Below are 24,658 nucleotides of genomic sequence, written 5' to 3' on the forward strand. Positions count from 1 at the left end.
CCTGGGCGATATGTCTGAATGGCTGCTGATAGATATCAGAAGTCATCCCATTCCGGAGACGCGGTGATCCAGGAAAGCTGCACCGTAAATGTACGCTAAGTACTTCTTAGCAGCGCACTTCCTTAAGGGGTTAATGTTTCAGCAGCAGGGACCCTGGAGAAAATTTACATAAACTTAAATGGGCACTGTCAAAAACTTTTGCTATGTTGTAAGGCATGTATAACCAATAGGTTTTGCAATTGCTTTCATTAGAAAAATGTCAGTATTTAATACTGAAAAAGCCAGTCAAACAACTGCCCCCCTGCCTGCTTGGAAACATTCTATTCTTGCTGTGTTCATCACCTACGTCACGGACGCACTACCTTGATTGACAGCTGTGTCCACGCATCATCACCTATGTCATGGACACACTACCTTGATTGACAGCTGTGAGTGCAGGGCTCACAGCTGGAGGAAAAATCCTCCCACTGTCAGCTTGTGTCCCGCTACTGTCAGTGAGGACAAGCTGGGAGTTGTAGTTTTACTAATGCTAGGGGAGATGTGAGCAGACAGCATACTGAGGGAGGGGGCGGAGACCTGCACAGTGAGGCCACGCCCCCTCCCTTTGAGAGGAATTCAGACTAGTGAACTAAATTAAAAGTGTAATAAAAAAATAAATAAAGGTGCTAGACACATAAAAATTTGATATACATGGTCAGGATTAGGTACTGAGTGATATATATATAAAAAAAAAATTTTTTTTTTGTTGGATCTGACGGGTACGCTTTAACTATGAGGTATTTCAAAAATAGTTTCATATTTATAAATATCTAATAGAGATGAGCGAACTTACAGTAAATTTGATTCATCACGAACTTCTCGGCTCGGCAGTTGATGACTTTTCCTGCGTAATTTAGTTCAGGCTTCAGGTGCTCCAGTGGGCTGAAAAAGGTGGATACAGTCCTAGGAAAGAGTCTCCTAGGACTGTATCCACCTTTTCCAGCCCACGGGAGCACCTGAAAGCTGAACTAATTTATGCAGGAAAAGTCATCAACTGCCGAGCCTAAAAGTTTGTGACGATTCGAATTTACTGTTAGTTCGCTGATCTCTAATATCTAACATACTGTGAAAATGAATGAGCCGAGATGAACAATGGAGCCACCAGTACAAATGATGGTTATCATGGTGTGCTGGGGGAGGTGACTGGTAATACAGAGACAATCTAGAATTTGTTAGCCATGTTTGCTAAATGGCCTCTGGAATCTGCAATTTTGTATTATAATTGGTTTCGGACTAAACTAAATTAGAATGTCTGGATGTCTTGATGAAGCGATAATAGGGATAAAAGCTGTGAAGACCCAAAAACTCAGTTTTGGGTCAGAAATGAATACCAGGAAGACATTGAGGACAATTTCACTGGAGAATTACTGTGGAATGTTTTACAGACTATCAGTTTCACATATGTCCTTTATTATATGGAAATAAATATAGACGGCTGTTCCTATAAAGAATGTTACAGAATTGGGAAATTTGGTTCTAAAATTAGAATTAGATAAACAAGTCTCACATTGAAGATGATGAGGGAACTAAACTTGTATTATACATTGTACCAGAATCCAGCCCACAGGAGCTGATCATTAAAGGGGTATTCCAGGAAAAAACTTTTTTTTATATATATATCAATTGGCTCCAGAAAGTTAAACAGATTTGTAAATTACTTCTATTAAAAAATCTTAATTCTTTCAGTACTTATGAGCTTCTGAAGTTAAGGTTGTTGTTTTCTGTCTAAGTCCTCTCTGATGACACCTGTCTCGGGAAATGCCCAGTTTAGAAGCAAATCCCCATAGCAAACCTCTTCTAAACTGGGCGTTTCCCGAGACAGGTGTCATCAGAGAGTACTTAGACAGAAAAGAATAACTATAACTTCAGAAGCTCATAAGTACTGAAAGGATTAAGATTTTTTAATAGAAGTAATTTACAAATCTGTTTAACTTTCTGGAGCCAGTTGATATATATATATATATATATATATATATATATATATATATATATATATATATATATAAAGTTTTTTCCTGGAATACCCCTTTAAGGGTCTATTCCCACGTACAGTATTCTGCGCAGATTTGATGCACAGGATTTCAAGCTGTGTTCATTCATTCAGTTTACATGGAGATCGTCAGGCGAAAATCCTGCGCATCAAATCTACGCATCAAATCTGCGCAGAATACTGTACGTGTGAATAGACCCTAGAGGGGTATTCCAAGTTAAATCATTAGTGTAATTAGAACAAAAAAAAAAAAACTTTTGACATGTCATCCCGATATGTCAAAAATTTTGATCACACTGGGTCTCTGTCCTGAGACCTTCTGCAATCATCAGTAATAGCCGGGTGAAATGTATGGCAGCGCTCTCCACTCCCCGCCTGTCTGCCCAATCTGACTCTTTCCCTCCATAGACTAATGTAGGGAAGGAGTCAGGAGTGACCTCTGCCGCATACTTTCCAGTGCAATATAAACTTCTGACATCTCTGGACAACATGTCATAAATTCTAACTGGAGACATTGTGGGGAATTTATCGAACCATTTTGCCCCGTGTAACATTTTCTGCAACATTTCATTTACGACATTTAAGTTTCATTACCATGAAGTGTTCTTACTTAGAGCACTTTGTGCAGTGGTCACTGATTTATCATGTGCGACATTTTGTGAAATTGTCGCACTGGCCAAATTTAGAAGTTATCACAGTCAACCCTGCCCAATAGAACTATCAATGCAACAATTGTATTAAGGTCAGTGTGACATTTGATATAATTGTCGCACAGCCACCACTTCTCTGCGGCATTTAACCAGAATTAAGTAGAACAGTTCTATGGGGATTCATCAAGTCTGTGCGCCATCTCTTGCTCCAAGTGAGTTAGAGGGAATCTCTGGGGCTTATTTAGTGTTTGATCTGTGTGTGTGTGTGTGTGTGTGTGTGTGCGTGTGTGCGTGGGGGTGTGTGTGTTGGGGTGGGGGGGGGGGGGGTCTGATCTCTTTAGTTTTGCCGATTGGTGAGGATCACCAAACCTTTAAACCTAGCATAGGCCACCAATGTGATGAACACCTTTAGGAGCTATTATGCCAGTCTACAGAAAAGTGACATTTTACTGTAGGCCATTAGGGGTCTTTCAGCTGGGACCCCCAAAAACATCTTTTTAATTTGGTCAGAAAACAATGTTGAATGTTTTTTACCCTGTAGCAATAATTATCACTTGGAGTAATGTCTTATTGAATTTAGTGGGGCCAGTAGTCCTTCAGAGCAGGAGGTTAGGCATGCTAAAGGGTCTACGTTTTTTCAATACAGTTACCGTATACATTTTCAATGTGAAAACCGTGTAGAAACCGCATTGAAAACCGTATGCCAAAAGATGCATCAAGTTGTGTCCGTTTTGCATCCTGTACGGTTTTGTCAGTTTTTATCCCGTACCCAAAACCATAACCTACCACAATTTTTGGTCCGTGTGAAAAACTGTATTAGGCTGGGTCCACACTACGTTTTGTCCCATACGGGAGCGCATACGGCAGGGGGGAGCTAAAAGCTCGCGCTCCCGTATGTAACCGTATGCGCTCCCGTATGTCATTCATTTCAATGAGCCGACCGGAGTGAAACGTTCGGTCGGCTCATTTTTGCGCCGTATGCGCTTTTACAACCGGACCTAAAACCGTGGTCAACCACGGTTTTAGGTCCGGTTGTAAAAGCGCATACGGCGCAAAAATAAGCCGACCGGACCGAACGTTTCACTCCGGTCGGCTCATTGAAATGAATGACATACGGGAGCGCAAACGGTTACATACGGGAGCGCGAGCTTTTAGCTCCCTCCTGCCGTATGCGCTCCCGTATGGGACAAAACGTAGTGTGGACCCAGCCTTAAACTGTATACATTTTTTTTTTTAACATGGGAGTCAATGGGATCCATACAGAACCGTACGTGCATACGATTCCATCCGGCTTTCACCATACAGTTTATGACTCTGCACAGTTTTTTTTCTTGGAATTTCAATCAAACAAGTGAAACGTTATTGATAATGGAGTGAAAAGTTAAAAACATATAAGTTTTTTTTTCTTAAAAAACAGATGCAATCGGACATCATTCTTCAAACTGTATACAGTTTTTAACCATAAACGGGTTAAAATCTGTACACACGTTTTGATACAGTTTAGTCCAGTTTTGAGGAATCAGTTTTTCATCAAAAACCTGATACGGGAACTGTATTGGAAAAACGTGGTGTGAATGCAGCCTTACAGTGATTGGACATTCCCCCTTAATGAAAGCTTTTTTAGTGGTTCCCTAGAACAAAAAAACTCTTAAATGGGTGTATCCCAAAAATGTCCTGTAAATAATAACTTCTTGATGTTTTTTTTAGTTATTTTTTATTTCAGCTTTACCATAGTCTGGCATTAAAGGGGTACTCTGGCGCTTAGACATCTTATCCCCTATCCAAAGCATAGGGAATAAGATGCCTGATCGCAGGGGTCACACTGCTGGGGACCCCTGTGATCTTGCACGCCGCACCCCGTAATAATCAGTCCCGGAGCGTGTTCGCTCTGGACTGATTACTGTCGATCATGGAGCCGGAGCAGTGTGACGTCACGGCTCTGCCTCCGTGTGACATCACGCCCTCTCAATGCAAGCCTATGGGAGGGGGCATGACAGCTGCGATCGACAGTAATCAGACCCAGAGCGAACACGCTCCTGGTACTGATTATAACGGGGTGCGGCGTGCAAGATCAAGGGGGTCCCCAGCGGCGGGACCCCCGCGATCAGGCATCTTATCCCCTATCCTTCGGATGGGGGATAAGATGTCTAAGCGCCGGAGTACCCTTGAAACACAATTCTGAATAAGTCAGTAAACGTGCCTTTTAGAAGTATGAGGAACCTGGGTAAGCACCTATGTGTGACGTGTCATGGCTCCATGCTAGTAGTCACTCCGCTTTTCTAGAAACTCCTACATGTACAAATCAGTTGAACAGCATTTATGATTCAAGATTATTTTTTTTTTTTCCATGATTCTCATTTGGGGGAGGAGATGCCCTTTAACAAGATCATTGTTATGCAATACCTTTTGACAGAACAGAGATGTAAATGATCTGCATGCTACATAAATATAAATAAATTCTTGGTCTTACCTTCTACCTCCTCTTCATCACAGACATGCTTTAGGAATGAAGCCCCTCTGTCCAGAACTGCCTCATCCTCCATCCTGTAGTAGTAAAACATAAAAAAAGAATGCTCAGACCTCTCCCTGTAGGCTGCTTGACAAGCCCCTACTCTTAGGCAAGTTATCATGTGCACCGCTGCTCATATTATGCAAGGGGGCCTCTGTCCTGATTCTGGTCTCAGGAACCCCCCTCAGATATGTCCACCTCCGAAGGCCTTGTACTTAAGACCTCCAACGTTACTGGAATCCTAGAGCTCCAGAGATGGCGACAGGTGTAGGAGAAGCATAATCCCAGCCAGAAGATATTTAAGCCTTTTTTTTTTTTTTTTTACGTTGCAGTTAAACTCTTAGCAAATTCCATTTTTCCTGAAATACTTGGTAGCAGTCCATGGTTTCTCTACTTGGCGGAAGAAGATATGCAGCAAGCATGTCAGGTAGTGTCCTCCAGCACAGATAGACACATGCAAGAAGCCTGGCTTATGCCAACCTCTTAATACTTCTGTGCTGAGAGGCAAGCTTTGTGTCACATGCTGGGATGAAAGAAAGCTGACATGAGGATTAGGCAGAGCTGTCCCAGCTACCACGGTTAGAACAGTGCAGGACGTCTAGGGGTACATTACAAATATTTATCAAATATACCTGTAGCCGAGTCACACAACAGGCAAATGTTCATACACCAGTGTTTCTAAACCAGGGTGCCTCCAGCTGTGGCAAAACACTCCCAGCACTGTCCGGGCGTGCTGGGAGTTGTAGTTTTGCCACAGCTGGAGGCACCCTGGTTGGAAAACACTGGCATACACCAAGCACGCATGCTTTAACTCCTTAAGAATCAAGCTCATTTTCACCTTAAAGGAGTAGTCCTGCGCGCACTTTTTTTCCTTTTATCCCGTCCGGGTTGCAAAATAAAAGAAAACACACTTTCTCTTACCTGCCAACGAGCCCCCGGAGCTCCGGTACAGGTGTTCGGTCCCCGGGCTGTATTCTTCTTACTTCCTGTTAGCCCGGCACGTCACACGGAGCTTCAGCCTATCACCGGCCGCAGCGATGTCCCGCCTCGGCCAGTGATAGGCTGAAGCTCCGTGTGACGTGCCGGGCTAACAGGAAGTAAGAAGAATACAGCCCGGGGACCGAACACCTATACCGGAGTGTACCGGAGCTCCGGGGGCTCGTTGGCAGGTAAGAGAAAGTGTGTTTTCTTTTATTTTGCAGCCCGGACGGAATAAAATGAAAAAAGTGAGCGCCGGAGTACTCCTTTAAGGACCAGGCAAATTTTATTTTTGCGTTTTCATTTTTTCCTCCTCGCCTTCTAAAATCCATAACTTTTATATTTCCATCTACAGACCCATATAAGGGCTTGTTTTTTGCATGACCAATTGTATTTTGTAATGAAACCGCTAATTTTACCATAAAATGGACGATGAACACAAAAAAAATATTTTTATGGGAGGTAATTTAAATGAAAACCACAATTCTGCACATTTTGGAGGGTTTTGTTTTCACACTGTACACTTTACAGTAAAAATGACATGTGTTATTTATTCTGTGGGTCAATATGATTAAAATGATACCCATGGCTAGATGCTTTTATATTTTTGTACCGCTTAAAAAAAATCTAAAACTTTTTTTTACAAAATCAGTAATCTAAAATTGCCCTATTTTGATCACCTATAACTTTTTCAGTTTTCTGTATATAGGGCAGTATGAGGGCTCATTTTTTGTGCCGTCATCTGTAATTTTTATTGATACCACATTTGCAAGTATAAATCTTTTAGAGAATTAAAAAAAAAAATTTTGGGGAATAAAATGTGACAAAAAAAGCAGCATTTTTGGACTTTTTTATTTTTTACATTTACGCCGTTCACCGTACGGGATCATTAACATTGTATTTTAATAGATCGGACATTTACACACGCGGTGATACCAAATATGTTTATTAAAAAAATTACGCTTTTTGGGGGTAAAATGGGAAAAACTGACAATTTTCCTTTTTATTTGGGGAGGGGATTTTTCACTTCTTTTTTACTTTTTATTTTTACATTTTTCAACTTTTTTTTTACACTTTTTATGTCCCCATAGGGGACTATCTATAGCAATCATTTGATTGCTAATACTGTTCAGTGCTATGCATAGGACATAGCACTGACCAGTGCTGCGGGCGATCCGATCATCTATTTTAACGTGCGCGTTGCCGCAGATGCCGTGATCTGTACTGATCACGGCATCTGAGGGGTTAATGGCAGACATCTGCGCGATCGCTGATAGCAGCCGGAACCTGCCGTGTATTACACGAGCACCGCTACGATGCTCTCGGTCATACACAGGATGTACATGTACGTTCTGGTGCGCGAAGTACCGCCAAGCCAGGACATACATTTACGTCTGTGGTCATTAAGGGGTTAACAACACCCTACAGAGCAGGTCTGATTCCTATATGATCACTGTCCTGTGTATGCTATCACTGGAATAAATATCCTCATCACTGCTGACAGGCATTGGCGTGGTGCTGCGGCCCATGATGGCCAGGATCAGCAGGACTGCAAAACCTGTCCAGAGGAAAAGTTACCCAGTTGCCAATAGCAACCAATCAGATCACTTCTTTCGTTTTTAACAAGGCCTCTGTAAAATGAAAGAAGCAATCTGATTGGTTGCTATGGGCAACTAGGCAACTTTTCCTTTGCACAGGTTTTGATAAATCTCCCTCATGTTTAAGTGTATAGAAAGATGTGTATGGATAGTGCAAGAAGATGTTATTCAGACAACATTATAAAATTGCTAGTTATGTGATCCCCTGATAAAATAAAATAAAAAAACTCTAATGGTAAAACATTATTTTAAAGGGGTACTCCAGTGTTGCCATAAAGTTAAAAACATTTGTAAATTACTTCTATTTAAAAATCTTAATCCTTCCAGGACTTATCAGCTGCTGTATGCTCCAGAGGAAGTTCATTTCTTTTTGAATTTCTTTTTAGTCTTACCAGAGCAGGATAGGTTTACTATGGACATTTGCTTGTATTCTGGACAGTTCCTGACATGGACAGAGGTGTCAGCAGAGAGCACTGTGGTCAGACGGAACGTCCTCTGTAGTATACAGCAGTTGATAAGTACTGGAAGGATTAAGATTTTTAAATAGAAGTAATTTAAAAATCTGTTTAACTTTCTGGCACCAGTTGATTTAAAAATAAATAGTTTTCCACTGGAGTACCCTTTTAAGAACTGTATCAAAAGCATTACTGTAAGTGGAAAGAAGGAAATTAGGAAGACAAATGTTTGCTCTAGACCAGTGTCCCCCAACGGTTGCAAAACTATGACTCCCTCTCATATGCTGAGAGTTGTAGTTCTGCAACAGCTGGAGAGCCGCAGGTTGCAGACCACTGGTTTAAGCAAATATTTTATGATCTTGTGAAGTCCCATATCTGATTCATGTTCTATGTAAGGACAAACAAGGATATTCACCTGCATAGCTTACATATTTGTTTTATAGGAAACTAGTTGATTATTTTTACTGGCATTAAGTAACTGTAATAAAGGAGGAGACTGTTATAAAGCCACATAAACCGCAGTCAGTGGGGGACATTTATTGTCTTTACTGAAACTGTGACTCAATGAATGACCATTGAATACTATAAAAATATATTACTACAGTCAAGTATATTTGCTGTCATTTTGCACATTATGCATATACACAAATTGTCCTGGCTCGATCCCTAATATTAATTAGAGGGGTTCTACACTGCAGAAAGCTAAAATATCACAAAGGGGATTACATATAAACAGTGTACAACAGGAAAATGAGAAAATAAGTCAAAATATGATGCTACATATGATGCTGCAGTGGAAGTTCATGCCCTGACAGAGAAAGCTACAAGACCTTAAAAGAACTCTAGCGACCAAGATCAATCTTCTAGTCTCTCAAGTCAGTATCAATTTATTTGGTGAAAGCACTACAAGTCCCATCAAGGCAACAGGGCTCCCAAGGGGTTATGCTGTATCCTCTCACTCAGCAGCATACTGTCCGTGTAATACCATCTGCACCCTGCTCAGTAAAGACAGTTATCTGTAACCTGATATCAGTGTGTACATTTACTCCTCATGTGTGGCCCAGGAGAAGCTGTCTCCAACCTCGGACCGTGTATAGGCTAACGGTGCCCTGGCATCACAAAGTGAAAAGGTATTTCCCTACACCACCCATGGTACCACATGTGGATTGACCCTAAAGGGGTTATCCAGAATTAGAAAAACAGAGCTATTTCTTCCAGAAACAGCAAAAAATAAATGCAAGAAAAAAGCCTCGGAGCCTCTGATTGAGACAAAAACAGTGCACTCCTCTTAGAGAGCAGGGGTCCAGTTCAGGAGATCACGGAAGGGGGGTTAGGGGATGGGTATGGACCCTGTCGTCAGACCCCCTGCGATCAGACATTTAACACCCTATCCTGTGAATAGAGGATACTGGTTGCTCACTGGATCACCTCTTCAAGGCCTCATTCACATCTGTGTATTGAGTTATTTTGCTGGGACACAACATTAAAGGACAACTGCAGCTTAATATACACTTATCCCCTATCTACAAGATAGGGGATAAGTGTTTGATCGCGGGGGGTCCGACCGCTGGGACCCCCCACGATCTCCTGTACGGGGCCGCGGCTCTCCCGTGCAGGCGGCGTGCCTGCCACAGCATGACGTTTCGGCCGGCACGCCTCTTCCATGTATCTCTATGGGAGAGGCGGGGAGGCAGCGTTCGTGCCTCCCCGGCTCCCCCATAGAACTGTATGGGGACGGGGAGGAGACGGGGCATCACCATCGACCTCTAGGTCGACGCTACATGCCTTAGCGCTCACTATGAGCGCCAATGACGGCGCCCCGTTAGGGAGATCTCGGGGAGTCCCAGCGGTCGGACCCCCCGCGATCAAACACTTATCCCCTATCTTGTAGATAGGGGATAAGTGTATATTGCCCTGCAGTTGTCCTTTAAACACTGTTATACAGGCTGTTTACTTACTACTTTACATTGTAGCAGATTGTCATTTCTTCAGTGTTGTCACATGAAAAAATATATTAAAACACTTAGGCTACATTCACACTGCCGGTTGTCTACAGCATGTGTGAAGCCCATTATTTTAGGATCGAGAATAGCCGGAGAAAAAAATAGCGCTTGCACCGTCTTTTTCTCTGGCTATTCTCTATGAAAATAACAGCGCCTGTTGGACCCATTTGACTATAATAGGGTCCATCGGGACCCGTTATTGCCTGTTATGACCCGTCAAAATTACGGCCATCAAACTGCAAAAAAAAAACAAGTGAGTTTGACGGGTCATATTTGACAGGGCATACCGGCAGTGTAAAAGGGGCCTTACATAAATGTGAGGGATGGACTCACTTATGGGAGATAATGTATGTGCATGTGTATTTCTTCTAAAATGTCAGCAGGGCTCCAAATTCAGCTGCTTGTTCTTATGGATATCTCTTGTCTATGGCCATCTTTATTACTAAACGAGTCCAATGCTAACACACACAGGTAACTATTTAAAGGGGTACTCCAGGCAAAAACTTTTTTTTTATATATATATATCAACTGGCTCCGGAAATTTACAGATTTGTAAATTACTTCTATTAAAAAATCTTAATCCTTCCAATAGTTATTAGCTTCTGAAGTTGAGTTGCTGTTTTTTGTCTTACTGCTTTCTGATGACTCACGTCCCGGGAGCTGTCCAGCTCCTATGGGGATATTCTCCGATCATGCAAGGGATATTCTCCCATCATGCACAGCTCCCGTGACGTGATATCATCATTGAGCAGTAAGACAGAAAACTTCAGAAGCTAATAACTATTGGAAGGATTAAGATTTTTCAATAGAAGTAATTTACAAATCTGTTTAACTTTCCGGAGCCAGTTGATATATAAAAAAAAGTTTTTGCCTGGAATACCCCTTTAAAAACCTCTGTGACTATAAATCTATGAATGAGGCTGTGTCTGCAGCAAATGTGCGGATTCTACAACAGAGGTTGTAGATGTGTGCAATATGCCTGCCTTGTGTGAACTGACCAATAGCTCCTGCAGAACATAAAGTAAACACCTGACGCACATATTTGTACTAGTAACTTTCTTCCCCGTGACATTTAGAGGTTTTTTACAGTGTTGCACAATGCAATACAATCTATGTGCCAGTGCTATCTGTGCCACTTCCTTCCATGAGCTGTAATCTCTCTACAATACTATTGTTAGATTACATTTAATGTCAGAGAAAACTCAAACATTGCCCGAGATTTACATAAGACGACACACTAACATGTGACATGTAACATGGGAGCTTTGGGCTAGAGGCACAGTTAGGTAACAATAGCAGATGGTGCTACAGCCTGTTTGGTCCATAGAATACCCCGCCCACATGCCCTCTTGGTTGACAGCTATTTCTCCCAATGCCCTATACATGTGAACACTCAGCCAAGAACATTACACATTAAATGGTTGTACAGACCCGCCTAAAATGGTAAGTTCAGCCAACATTGATCTAATGTGTATGGGCACCTGAAGAAAACTGTGAGCCAAACGGCTATTCATGCCAAACCCTCAATGCAAATGTAGGTTGGCTCAGCCAAGTCTGTGTATGTCTAAATGGGGAATAAGCCACTACCAGACACCTCTGGGAAATGCTTATCTCCTGTGAAACTGGAGTCTGGGGGAAACTGGAAAGTTCAGTTGACCTTCATCTGATATGTATAGCCATTTTAAAGGGGTACTAAGGTGCTCCAGCATTATGAACATTTGGAGCCGGAGGTCGTGATTGTGATGTTACGGCCTCACCCCTCATGATGTCAGGCCACGTCCCCTCCATTCATGTCTATGGTAAGGGGCATGTCCACTGACACGCCCCTTCCATAAACATGAATGGAGGGGGCGTGGCGTGATGAGGGACGTGGTCGTGATGTCACAACCACTGCCTCAGGAACCCGGCGTTTGTTTAGAATACTGGGTGCTGCAGTAGATCGCGGGGGGCCACAGCAGCAGGATCCCTGTGATCAGACATCTTATTCCTATTCTTTGGATAGAGGATAAGAAGTCTAGCAGTGGAGTACCCCTTTAAGTGGGCTACATGTTTGACAGTATAGAGCAGTACAGTATTGTCTGTTGCCACCATATACATCACAACATGGAGTAATTTAGCTGAAGGTCTCAGCTATTACCTTATATTACCCATTAACTCGGCCTTGTGCAGGGTATGTTCAGATAGAGTACCACAGATGGATTTTGCTATGAACCTGCAAAATCTATATTCAATGGGAAAATCCTCATGTAATACATTTGCTTTGGATTTCTCATGGAGATCACCCTGAAAAAATGATAAAGAGTACATTTTTGTAGACAGAGAATGGGGCAGTTAAGGACCTGGACACTTTTCCACCTAAACCATTCCAAAACGACAGCAAATAAATAGTGATGTAAAGAATACCAGATCCCAACTTGAAACCAAAGGAGGTCATTGCCTATTTGCCTATTTCTCAGACCCCATACTGAATCTATAGAATACAGTACAGTAGATGTCATTATATAGATATACTTGATGTTAACCATTTCAATGACTAGCGTCCTTACAATGTCTCAGAATCTAACATACTGTACTATAAAAGTTTCCAAATATGTCCAAGTTACAGTTTTGTATAAGGGAATATACTCCTGTACTGAGCACCTCACTACAAATACACATTTCTAATCTGCTTATACTAAACTCTAATTCTCAAGCTGTGATTCACCAGAGATGAGCGACTGAAACTGTGGCATTAACTAGTTATCATCTTCATTCTAGTTCAGGCGCTGGACATATACAGTAAGGCAAAAAAGTATTTAGACACCTGTCCACAACCTCAAACAGTCACACTCCAAACTCTACTATGGCCAAGACCAAGGAGCTGTCGAAGGACACCAGAAACAAAATTGTAGACCTGCACCAGGCTGGCAAGGCTGAATCTGCAATAGGCAAGCAGCTTGGTGTGAATAAATCAACTGTGAGAGTAATTATTAGAAAATGGAAGACATTCAAGACCACTGATAATCTCCCTCGATCTGGGGCTCCACGCAAGATCCCACCCCATGGTGTTAAAATGATCACAAAAACGGTGAGCAAATATCACAGAATCACATGGGGGGGACCTAGTGAATGACCTGCAGAGAGCAGGGACCAAAGTAACAAAGGCTGCTATCAGTAACACACTACTCCGCCAGGGACTCAAATCATACAATGCCAGAAGTGTCCCCCTGCTTAAGACAGTACATGTCCGGGCCCATCTGAAGTTTGTTAGAGAGCATTTGGATGATCCAGAAGAGGATTGGGAGAATGTCATATGGTCAGATGAAACCAAAGTAGAACTTTTTGGTAAAACTCAACTGTATGGAGGAGGATGAATGCTGAGTTGCATCCAAAGAACACCATACCTACTGTGAAGCATAGGGGTAAAAACATCATTCTTTGGGGCTGTTTTTCTGCTAAGGAACCAGGACGACTGATCCATGTAAAGGAAAGAATGAATGGGGCCCATGTATCGTGAGATTTTGAGTGAAAACCTTCTTCCATCAGCAAGGGCATTGAAGATTAAACGTGGCTGGGTCTTTCAGCATGACAATGATCCCAAACACACCGCCCGGACAAAGGAAGGAGTGGCTTTGTAAGAAGCATTTCAATGTCCTGGAGTGGCCTTGCCAGTCTCCAAGTCTCAACCCCATAGAAAACCTTTGGAGGGAGTTGAATGTCCGTGTTGCCCAACGACAGCCCCAAAACATCACTGCTCTAGAAGCGATATGCATGGAGGTATGGGCCAAAATACCAACAACAGTGTCTGAAAACCTTGTGAAGACTTACAGTAAACGTTTGACCTTTGTCATTGCCAACAAAGGGTATATAACAAAGTATTGAGATGAACTTTTGTTATTGACCAAATACTTATTTTCCACCATAATTTGCAAATAAATTCTTTAAAAAAATCAGACAATTTTTTTCTCATTATGTCTCTCATAGTTGAGGTATACCTATGATGAAAATGACATGCCTCTCTCCTCTTTTTAAGTAGGAGAACATGCACAATTGGTGGCTGACAATACTTTTTTGCCCCACTGTATAGAGCTGAAAATCCAAAAATCTAACCTAACTAATGGCACATTTATCATAGAACTCATCCTGTATGACAAGACCTGTTCATTGGGTTGTACAACAGTTTGTAGACATGAAGGCCAAAGATATATTTTCTTATAGGATGTTCAATGAGAAAATTCCAAGTTACACTTTCAGTAATTCTAAAGTGGAAATCGAAATAAGGAACTAACATATTAATGTGATCAAATTATTAGCCAATTAGTCAGCATGACTTATTGGGTGCCAACATGTGTCATGTCACGTTCCTGTCGAGTAATTGAATCCCATTCACCCCCGGCTCTATATCATTTGGAGACTATGGGGGTGATTTATCAAAACCTGTCCAGAGGAAAAAGTTGCTGAGTTGCTAATAGCAACCAATCAGATTTTTTCTATCATTTTGCAGAGGCCTTGTTAAAAATGAAAGAAGCAATCTGATTGGTTGCTATGGGCACCGCTGCTGACACCTCTGTCCATGTCAAGAACTGTCCAGAGTAGCAGCAAATCCCTATATCAAACCTCTCCTGCTTTGGACAGTTTAAGCAGAGAGCACTGTGGTCAGACTGGAAATAACTACACAACTTAGATTTCCTCTAATGTACCAATTGATTTAAAAACATTTGTTTTCCACCAGAGTACCCTTTTAACAAGCTTAAAAGCTTAAAGCTGAGTTATGATTGGTTGTTATGAAATAACCAGACAAAATGTGCAGATCTGGGCAACACACCCAAGGCTCAGCATCTTTACTCCACATGGCCGCTCCAATGGCAAATAAAGCCCCAGTACATACTAAATGTGCTATCCACTGTTGGTTAGTCTGTTTTGGTCCTTGGCTAGTTGTAGAATACGGGTGTGCGGTGTTGGTACAAGCGCTCTCTTCAGCTGTCGCAGGTGCTTTGAGATAGGATGGTCTACCAGTGTCCTTGTTGACTGGCATGAACAATGGTTACCTAGGAAACAAGAACTAAAACACTATGGCCCAGATTTATCAAACTGTGTGAGAGAAAAAATGGAGGGATTTTCGCACAGCTCAGCTTTCACTTTACCTCAGCTTGTCAGCTGAGCTGTGATTGGCTGCTGTGGGAAAATCCCTCAATTTTTTCTCTCACACAGCTTAATAAATTTGGGCCTATGGATCTATTGTGAGGTAAACAGCAAGGTTTATTTTAACAGCATACAAAATAGGTGTCGTCTCAGGTTTTCCCAGGTCGCAGTGCGGCCCGACAGATTACATTACTAGTCATGTGATCAGAGGGAGCCTGTCTTTGCTGCATTAGATGGAGCAACTGCTGGGTGGGAGGAAAATCATTCTGTTTTTGCAACAGCTGGAGGCACCCTGGTCAGAAAACCCTGGTCTATTGCATTAAAGGGATCGCATGGGTGTTTTAATGGGTTGGGTGGTTGATGTGTGGGAGGGAGAAAAGTGACCTCACACTAGGGTGACCACGTGTCCCGGATCGCCCGGGACAGTCCCGCATTTGGAGAGTCTGTCCCGAGCCCCGGTCACCCTCATTCCGGGACAATGCAGTGTCCCAAAATGATCTGAGCCCGTGTGCCGCCATCCGCCGTCTGTACTTAGTGTACTATAGCATGGTGGAGCGGGAGCTGTCGGCTGTCCCGCTCCACCACCCCTTTCTCACACCCATCACCTTTCTATCACAAGCCGCGGCTGCTCCATTCCTGCAGTCAGTGAGAGCCAATCACGGCAGGCCGGCGCGAAGACATCACATCATCGCGCCGGCGCCCGGAGATCACGTCCCCGCGGCTCTCACTGACTTAAGGAATGGAGCAGCCGCAGCATGTGAGAAAGGTGACAGGCGTGAGAAAGGGGAGGGGGGAGCAAATTATAAGTGAGAGGGGAAAATTATAAGTGAGGGGCACATGTCAGGGGGGCATTATATGTGGGAGCACATGACAGGACTCCCCCACTGTCATGTGCCCCTCATATATAATACCACATGTCCTGTGCCCCTCACATATAATGCCCCCCTGACACGTGCCCCCTGTCCTGCCCCCTCAGGGGGCATTATATGTGAGGGGCACAGGACACAGGGCATTATATGTGAGGGGCAAAGGACAGGGGGCATTATAAGTCAGGACATATGTCAGGGGGGCATATGTCCTAACTTATAATGCCCCCTGTCCTTTGCCCCTCACATATAATATAATCATGTCCATTACTGTCGGACAGGTACGTACTAAAATAACCTTATGGTGGATAATTCCTTTAAATCCCCTCACCCCTGAAGAGGTATTATGAGTTTCTTGGGAACCTATCATTACTGAAACTCACAGAGATCACTATAAACACGCAACATAATGGTACCCATGCTATTCACAGTATAAAAAAAATCAGGATCAATGATATTATTTACAAATAATGTTTTATTTCTGCAACTGAACCTCACTTGTTGAGGCAAAGTGCATTATTAAAAGAGGAATATGAAAGCATTTAAAGCAGTGGTCTTAAACTGTGGCCCTCCAGATGTTGCAAATCCTCAACTCCTCAACAGCTTGAGACTACTTGTTTAAAGAAAGTATTTTATAACCGGGTCTATTAAGATATCAGTGTTACTTGCTCTGAACCAGCACACAATACAGTTTTCTATTAACAGGTCAGGAAGGAAGCTGTGTGACATGTGTATTAAAGTCCTCATTTATGTCCAGAGTGGAGAAATACACTAAACATGACATGTGTCTAATTTTATTACAGCCAAGAAAGCAATCACAGCAAACGGATGACAGGACCGCGCAGACAGGAAATATCCATCCACTGTACAGTACGTATGGGAATGAATATAAGGGCATTGTCTGCTGAGCTCCTGGGACTTGTTCTTGTTCTTGTCATTTCTGCAATATAGACATACAATACACTTTTTATACTTCTTTCTACAGGATGAATGGTAAATGTTAGAGAAATCGGGTCCAATGGCAAGGAGCACCAGTGATCACCATATCTTCATCTCTTCTCTTGAGGTCTCCTATTAATCACAATGCTGCAACATTGTGAGGGCGGAAGTTGTCCCCCAGCGGGCTTCAGTGATGTCATGCCTGCTGTGAAAGCCCACTTTTTCCTGCTAGGAAATTGCACTATGTGAGCAAGAATGGTATGATACATAGCTTTAGCCTGAGGTAGTTGAGAACAATTTGGTGACAGGTACTTTTTAATAGGTGTCTCAGCAATAGTTGTAAAATATTTATTAATAATTTATTAATATTTATTAATAATTATCATTTTCACCTCTAAAGTGACAAAATAGAAAGCTAGAAAACAGTTTGCCATATATGCCCTCTAAGATGTGCAGATCTCAGATGTGCCGCAGCCGTGCTGCAGGGGTCCACAGCGGCAGGACCCCCGCGATCAGACATCTTATCCCCTATCCTTTAGATAGGGGATAAGATGTCTAGGGTCGGAGGACACCTTTAAGGTTTTTAATTAGAAGTAGTTTACAAATCTGTATAGTGTTCTAGCACCAGTTAATTTGACAAAGAAAATTTCCTCTGGAGTAACCCTTTAACATATTTACAATTTACCATAAAATCCTTAGTAATAAAAAAAATAAGCTTATTAATGGCTGATTTTCACCAAACCAACTGCCTACTCCATAACACACTAGCAGATAACACGCGACAGTCACCAATTCCAATGGGCATGAGTATGATTTTCAGTAGGTCTCCAATTTTTACTTTAAAGGGGTACTCCGGTGGAAAGTTAAACAAATTAGTAAATTACTTCTATATAAAAATGTAATCCTTCCAGTACTTATCAGCTGCTGTATACCAAAGAGGAAGTTATATAGTTATTTTCTGTCTGACCACAGTACTCTCTGCTGACACCTCTGTCCATGTCAGGAACTGTCCAGAGAAGGAGCAAATCCCCATAGCAAACCTCTCCTGCTCTGGACAGTTCCTGATTCGGACAGAGGTGTCAGCAGAGAGCACTGTGGACAGACAGAAAAGAAATTCAAAAAGAAAAAAAAACTTCCCGTGGAGCATACAGCAGCTGATAAGTACTGGAAGGATTAAGATTTTTATATAGAAGTATTTTACACATCTGTTTAACTTTTCTGGCACCAGTTGATTTGAAAAAAATATTTTCCAGGAGTACCCCTTTAACTCCTTAACGACGAAGGACGTATATTTACGTCCTCCGGCTCCCGTGATATGCCGCGGGGTCACGCGGTGACCCCACTTCATATCGGGTCGGTCCCGCGGCTAATACAGGACATCACCGTTTTCGTTGATGCCCTGTATAAACCCTTCAGACGCGGCGATCAAAGCTGACCGCCGCGTCTGAAGTGAAAGTGAAACTATCCCGGCTGCTCAGTTGGGCTGTTCGGGACCGCCGTGGTGAAATTGCGGCGTCCCGAACAGCTTACAGGACACCAGGAGGGACCTTACCTGCCTCCTTGGTGAGAGATCGGCGAATGACTGCTCCGTACCTGATATCCAGGCAGGAGCAGTCAAGCGCCGATAACACTGATCACAGGCGTGTTAATACACGCCAGTGATCTGTGTGTACAGTGTTATAGGCCCCTATGGGAGCTATAAAATTGCAAAAATAAAGTAAAACAAAAGTGTTAATAAAGATCATTTAACCCCTTCCCTAATAAAAGTTTGAATCACCCCCTTTTCCCATGAAAAAAATAAAACAGTGCGTAAATGTCCGAACTATAAAAATATATCGATAATTAAACCACATGGTCAATGGCGTACACGTAAAAAAATTCCAAAGTCCAAAAAAAAGCGTATTTTTGGTCACCTTTTATACCATTAAAAAATGAATAAAAAGTGATCCCATAAATACTTCAGATCACGGCACAAAAAATTAGCCCTCATACCGCCCTGTACATGGAAAAATAAAAAAGTTATAGGGGTTAGAAGATGACATTTTTAAACGTATTAATTTTCCTGCATGTAGTTATGATTGTTTCCAGAAGTACGACAATATCCAACCTATATAAGTAGGGTATCATTTTAACCGTATGGACCTACAGAATAATGATAAGGTGTCATTTTTATCGAAATATGCACTACGTAGAAACGGAAGCCCCCAAGATTTTGGCGCACAACAATTTTTTTTTCCGTTTCGACGTGAATTTTTGGGTAAAATGACTAATGTCACTGCAAAGTAGAATTGGTGACGCAAAAAATAAGCCATAATATGGATTTTTAGGTGGAAAATTGAAAGGGTTATGATTTTTAAAAGGTAAGGAGGAAAAAATGAAAGTGCAAAAACTGAAAAACCCTGCGTCCTTAAGGGGTTAACAGTGTATATGTCCTGGTAAGCCAAAGAGGAAGATTTATCAAAACCTGTCCAGAGGAAAAGTTGCAGAGTTTCCCATAACAACCAATCAGATCGCTTCTTTCATTTTTTTCAGAGGCCTTCTCACAAATGAAAGAAGAGATCTGATTGGTTGCTATGGGCAACTGGGCAACTTTTCCTCTGAACAGATTTTGATAAATCTCCCCCATATACTGAATATCCTTCCACTGAGGAAATACAGAAGTAGCCAGGGGAAAATAGACTTAGATATACGACAGGATATTTTATTGAGATATAGGTGACTGAAAATTCACCTTTTTGGCAGAAAGCCTCTTGTGTCTTATATAACAGATCAGATGGACATGTGAGCTTGTGCAGCTTTCATGAAAGCGGATATTTATGGAGCGATGCCAGCGTGAAGGTCTGAACTAATGAATCAATCTGATGAAGTGCAAAAGGTTGTCATTAAAGGGCCACATAATGAGTAGAGGAAATGTGGGATGAGAATCCTGGGACAGAACAATGTTAGGTCATATATGTCTGCTGGAAACCCTGATGTCCTATCTGTATTAACTAGGGCATGTGGATGTAATATAAGTCATTTAATATGCTTCAGCCTGGCATTATTCCAGATTAGGGGACTTTTATGGGCACAGGGTCAAGTGCAGCGGAACATGACCTCCAGATTGGCAATGCCAAAAGGTAACATTCAACCAGTTCAAGAAGGTAAAAAGGTGATGCCAATGCTTCCTGCTGCTGTCCCAATGATTTAAAGGGGTACTCCAGTGGAAAACTTTTTTTTTTTTAAATCAACTGGTGCCAGAAAGTTAAACAGATTTGTAAATTACTTCTGTTAAAAAATCGTAATCCTTCCAGTACTTATTAGCTGCTGAATACTACAGAAGAAATGATTTTCTTTTTTGAACACAGAGCTCTCTGCTGACATCACGAGCACAGTGCTCTCTGTTGACATCTCTGTCCATTTTAAGAACTGTCCAGAGTAGGAGAAAATCCCCATAGCAAACATATGCTGCTCTGGACAGTTCCTAGGAGTACTCCACTACAAAACACTTTTTTTTTTTTTTTTTTTTTTTTTATCAACTGGTGACAGAAAGTTAAACAGATTTGTAAATAACTTCTATTTAAAAGTCTTAATCCTTCCAATACTTATCAGCTGCTATATGCTCCACAGGAAGTTCTTTTATTTTTGAATTTCCTTTCTGTCTGACCTGAGTGCTCCCTGCTGACACCTCTGTCCATTTAAGGAACTGTCCAGTGCAGGATAGGTTTGCTATGGGGATTTGCTCCTACTATGGACAGCCCCTAAAATGGACAAAGGTGTCAGCAGAGAGCAGTGTGCTCAGACAGAAAGGAAATTCAAAAAGAAAAGAACTTCCTGTGAAGCATACAGCAGCTCATAAGTACTAGAAGGATTAAGATTTTTAAATAGAAGTAATTTACAAATCTGTTTAACTTTCTGGCACCAGTTGATTTAAAAAAAATGTTTTCCAGTGGAATACCCCTCCACAAAGTGAGTTTTGGCCTTAAGCACACAGACAGTTTTTTTATGATGGCATTTTCATGTTTTCCTCCTCGCCTTTTCATGAGAACCATAACTCTCTCTATAAGGGCTTGTTTTTTTTTTGCCAGACTATTCGTATTTTGTAATGACATTTTTAATTTTACCATAAAATGAATTGCACAACTAAAAAATATTAATTGTGGTGGGAAATTAAAGAAAAAAAAAGGATTTTTTTTTGGTGGGAGGGGGCATTTTGTCTTCACAATACAAATGACCATTGATCTTTATTCCATTTGTCAATACAATTTAAACAATACCCTTTTTCTATAACTGTAACACTTTAGAAAACATTTTTTTTTTTTACTTCGATTCTAACCCTATCATTTTTTATTTTCTGTATATGGGGCTGTACCCCCTGTGATCTCCTGTACAGGGGCCCGACTTTCCCCGAGAGTAGAGCATCACGACACCCGCACGAAGCAAAGGGTGCCATGCCCCCTCCATCTATCTCTATGAGAAAGTCGGATAAAGTTAATAGCTCACCCATAGACATATATGGAAGGGAAATGGTGGCCCCTGCTTAATGGCGGTCTGCTCCATACCAGGTACAGAGTAGCAGTACTAGGCTCAAGGAGGTTTAATTTTGCTAAGTGCAGGTTGTGAAGTTCTAAAAGTGTGCTTCCCTATATGACTGATGTACAAGACATCAGTCAGTTAAAGCAGAGTGGGATATGCAGGGAGGAGGCATGCTGCTTGCCTAATAATATAAGTATTAGATCTAAGTCCAGGATTTGATTCAAAGTGTGATAGCCTGGGGAATGTTGGGTATGGGGAGTATAGCTGTGCGGTAATCAAAGGGTGCTTGTTAACCCTTGCTATTCGTGATGCCACGGTGAGGGCTCCTCAGTAATACTTGTCCTACCGCCACCTTTCCCAAGAGCGATAGGGAGGTATATGATAATAGATTGTCCACAACCGGAGAGTTTTCTGAAACAGGATTAACTTTTACTGAAGAATTTCTGCAAGCTTCAATAACAGAACAGTCTCTAAGCATAACAACTGCTTTCCTTGGAGATTGACAAAGGTTGGGACTTTAGCATTTAGAGTCTTTTAGTATTGTGCGCTGTTCCACTGGATTTAGGGGATTTAGTTGCGGTCCAGTAGTCACGCTAGCATTAGCGGGGATTTAGATTTGAACTCACGGTTTTGGTTCAGCTGAGGCCGGTAGGTTTTTAGGCCTAGCGTGTCGTTGAAAGTTGCGCAGAACCGCCCTGTTAGTCCGGCATCCACGAGAGCGGCAACCCAAAAGAGCGATAATTGGACGCAGCTCCCTTATATGAGATGGGGCTGGACTAGTGCTAATTGGTCCATACTGATGTCAATCACCATTACAAAGACTTGTGTTTAACACATGACTCAAGGACCTCCAAAGGTCCTACAACATACCATAGAGGTTATTAGCATGGTCACATGACCGAAGGTCCTGCGATGCTAAACAAGGTAAGTACTATACATTACTATAAAATCTATATAATTATTAAATATATACATATATTATCATTAGAGAATTTGACTTGAGGAGAGGCGACTAGGGGCTGTCCCACCTGAGGAACCCTACCTGAATGCAGTTACTCTGACTTTGGGGACCTCTACACTAAGTACAGTATGCAATACGGTACCGGGACACCACAAACGCTTAAACTGCTCACTACTGCTCTATAAGGTCCTTCATGCTGCTGCTCCTTAGGACTATAAAGAGATAGATGAGCAGGATCCCTTTTTGGTGTGTCTACAGTGTTTGGCAGACACCACAGACTAGGATCTACTGTTACGCCTAGCGCTCCGGGTCCCCGCTCCTCCCCGGAGCGCTCACGGCGCCTTTCTCCCTGCAGCTCCCCGGTCAGCGCTGACCGGGAGCGCTGCCCTGTCATGGCCGTTGGGGATGCGATTCGCACAGCGGGACGCGCCCGCTCGCGAATCGCATCCCAGGTCACTTACCCGTTCCCGTCTCCTGCGGTCATGTGCTGGCGCGCGCGGCTCCGCTCTCTAGGGCGCGCGCGCGCCAGCTCCCTGAGACTTAAAGGGCCAGTGCACCAATGATTGGTGCCTGGCCCAATTAGCTTAATTGGTTCCCATCTGTTTCCTGGCTATATCTAGTCTCCTCCCTTGCACTTCCTTGCCGGATCTTGTTGCCCTAGAGCCTAGTGAAAGCGTTTTTGTGTGTTTATACCCTGTGTACCAGAACTTTGCTATCTCCCCTGACTACGAACCTTGCCGCCTGCCCCCGACCTTCTGCTACGTCCGACTTTGCTTCTGCCTACTCCCTTGTACCTCGCCTATCTTCAGCAGCCAGAGAGGTGAGCCGTTGCTAGTGGATACGACCTGGTCACTACCGCCGCAGCAAGACCATCCCGCTTTGCGGCGGGCTCTGGTGAATACCTGTAGTGTCTTAGAACCGGTCCACTAGCACGGTCCTCGCTATCCCTCTCTGGCACAGAGGATCCACCTCCTGCCAGCCGGCATCGTGACAGTAGATCCGGCCATGGATCCCGCTGAGGTTCCCCTGCCAGTTGTCTCTGATATCGCCCGACAGATCGCCCATCTAACCCACCAGCTGTCGGAAGTGTCCACCATTGTGCGCCAACATTCGCAACTTCTTCAGCAATCATCTCCTTCGCCAGCTCCTGCACCTCCTCCGCTGCGAGTGGCCACTCCTAGCCTCCACCTGTCCTTGCCGGACAAATTTAATGGGGACTCTAAGTTTTGCCGTGGCTTTCTTTCGCAATGTTCATTGCACCTGGAGATGATGTCGGACCTGTTTCCCACTGAAAGGTCTAAGGTGGCTTTCGTAGTCAGCCTTCTGTCTGGAAAAGCTCTGTCTTGGGCCACACCGCTCTGGGACCGCAATGACCCCGTCACTGCCTCCGTACACTCCTTCTTCTCGGAAATCCGAAGTGTCTTTGAGGAACCTGCCCGAGCCTCTTCTGCTGAGACTGCCCTGTTGAACCTGGTCCAGGGTAATTCTTCCGTTGGCGAGTATGCCGTACAGTTCCGTACCCTTGCTTCAGAATTATCCTGGAATAATGAGGCACTCTGCGCGACCTTCAAAAAAGGCCTATCCAGTCGCATCAAGGATGTGCTGGCCGCACGAGAGATTCCTGCCAATCTGCAAGAACTCATCCATCTAGCTACCCGCATTGACATGCGTTTTTCTGAGCGACACCAAGAGCTCCGCCAGGAAAAAGACTTAGATCTCTGGGCACCTCTCCCACAGTATCCGTTGCAATCTACGCCTGGGCCTCCCGCCGAGGAGGCCATGCAAGTGGATAAGTCTCGCCTGACCCAGGAAGAGAGGAATCGCCGTAAGGAAGAGAATCTTTGTCTGTACTGTGCCAGTACCGAGCATTTCTTGGTGGATTGCCCTATCCGTCCTCCACGCCTGGGAAACGCACGCACGCACCCAGCTCACGTGGGTGTGGCGTCTCTTGGTTCCAAGTCTGCTCCTCCACGTCTCACGGTACCCGTGCGGATTTCTGCTTCAGCCAGCTCTTCTCTCTCAGCCGTGGCCTGC

The 24,658-nt window shown here is 43.1% G+C and overlaps 1 protein-coding gene and 1 long non-coding RNA gene across 7 annotated transcripts in view; one reads left to right on the forward strand and one right to left on the reverse strand.

The window, feature by feature from the left end:
* The window catches only part of SLC4A4 (solute carrier family 4 member 4), a 235,600-nt gene that overhangs the window by 193,465 nt on the left and 17,477 nt on the right, over positions 1–24,658 (reverse strand). For 5 of the 6 annotated variants that reach the window (XM_056568080.1, XM_056568101.1, XM_056568094.1 and 2 more), the window contains exon 2: positions 5,150–5,223. In XM_056568080.1, coding sequence (XP_056424055.1) covers positions 5,150–5,222 — 73 coding nt within the window. In that variant the 5' untranslated portion in view covers position 5,223. Of the gene's footprint in view, positions 1–5,149; positions 5,224–15,089; positions 15,228–24,658 lie in introns of those variants that run through there. The other variant, XM_056568086.1, reaches the window with a different exon arrangement.
* LOC130362951 (uncharacterized) lies at positions 15,314–17,402 on the forward strand. The gene is made up of 3 exons (XR_008891647.1): positions 15,314–15,446; positions 17,013–17,079; positions 17,195–17,402. It is a non-coding gene; the product is annotated as an uncharacterized LOC130362951 (long non-coding RNA).

Source organism: Hyla sarda, chromosome 1 (genome assembly GCF_029499605.1).
Source record: "Hyla sarda isolate aHylSar1 chromosome 1, aHylSar1.hap1, whole genome shotgun sequence".
NCBI lineage: Eukaryota > Metazoa > Chordata > Amphibia > Anura > Hylidae > Hyla > Hyla sarda.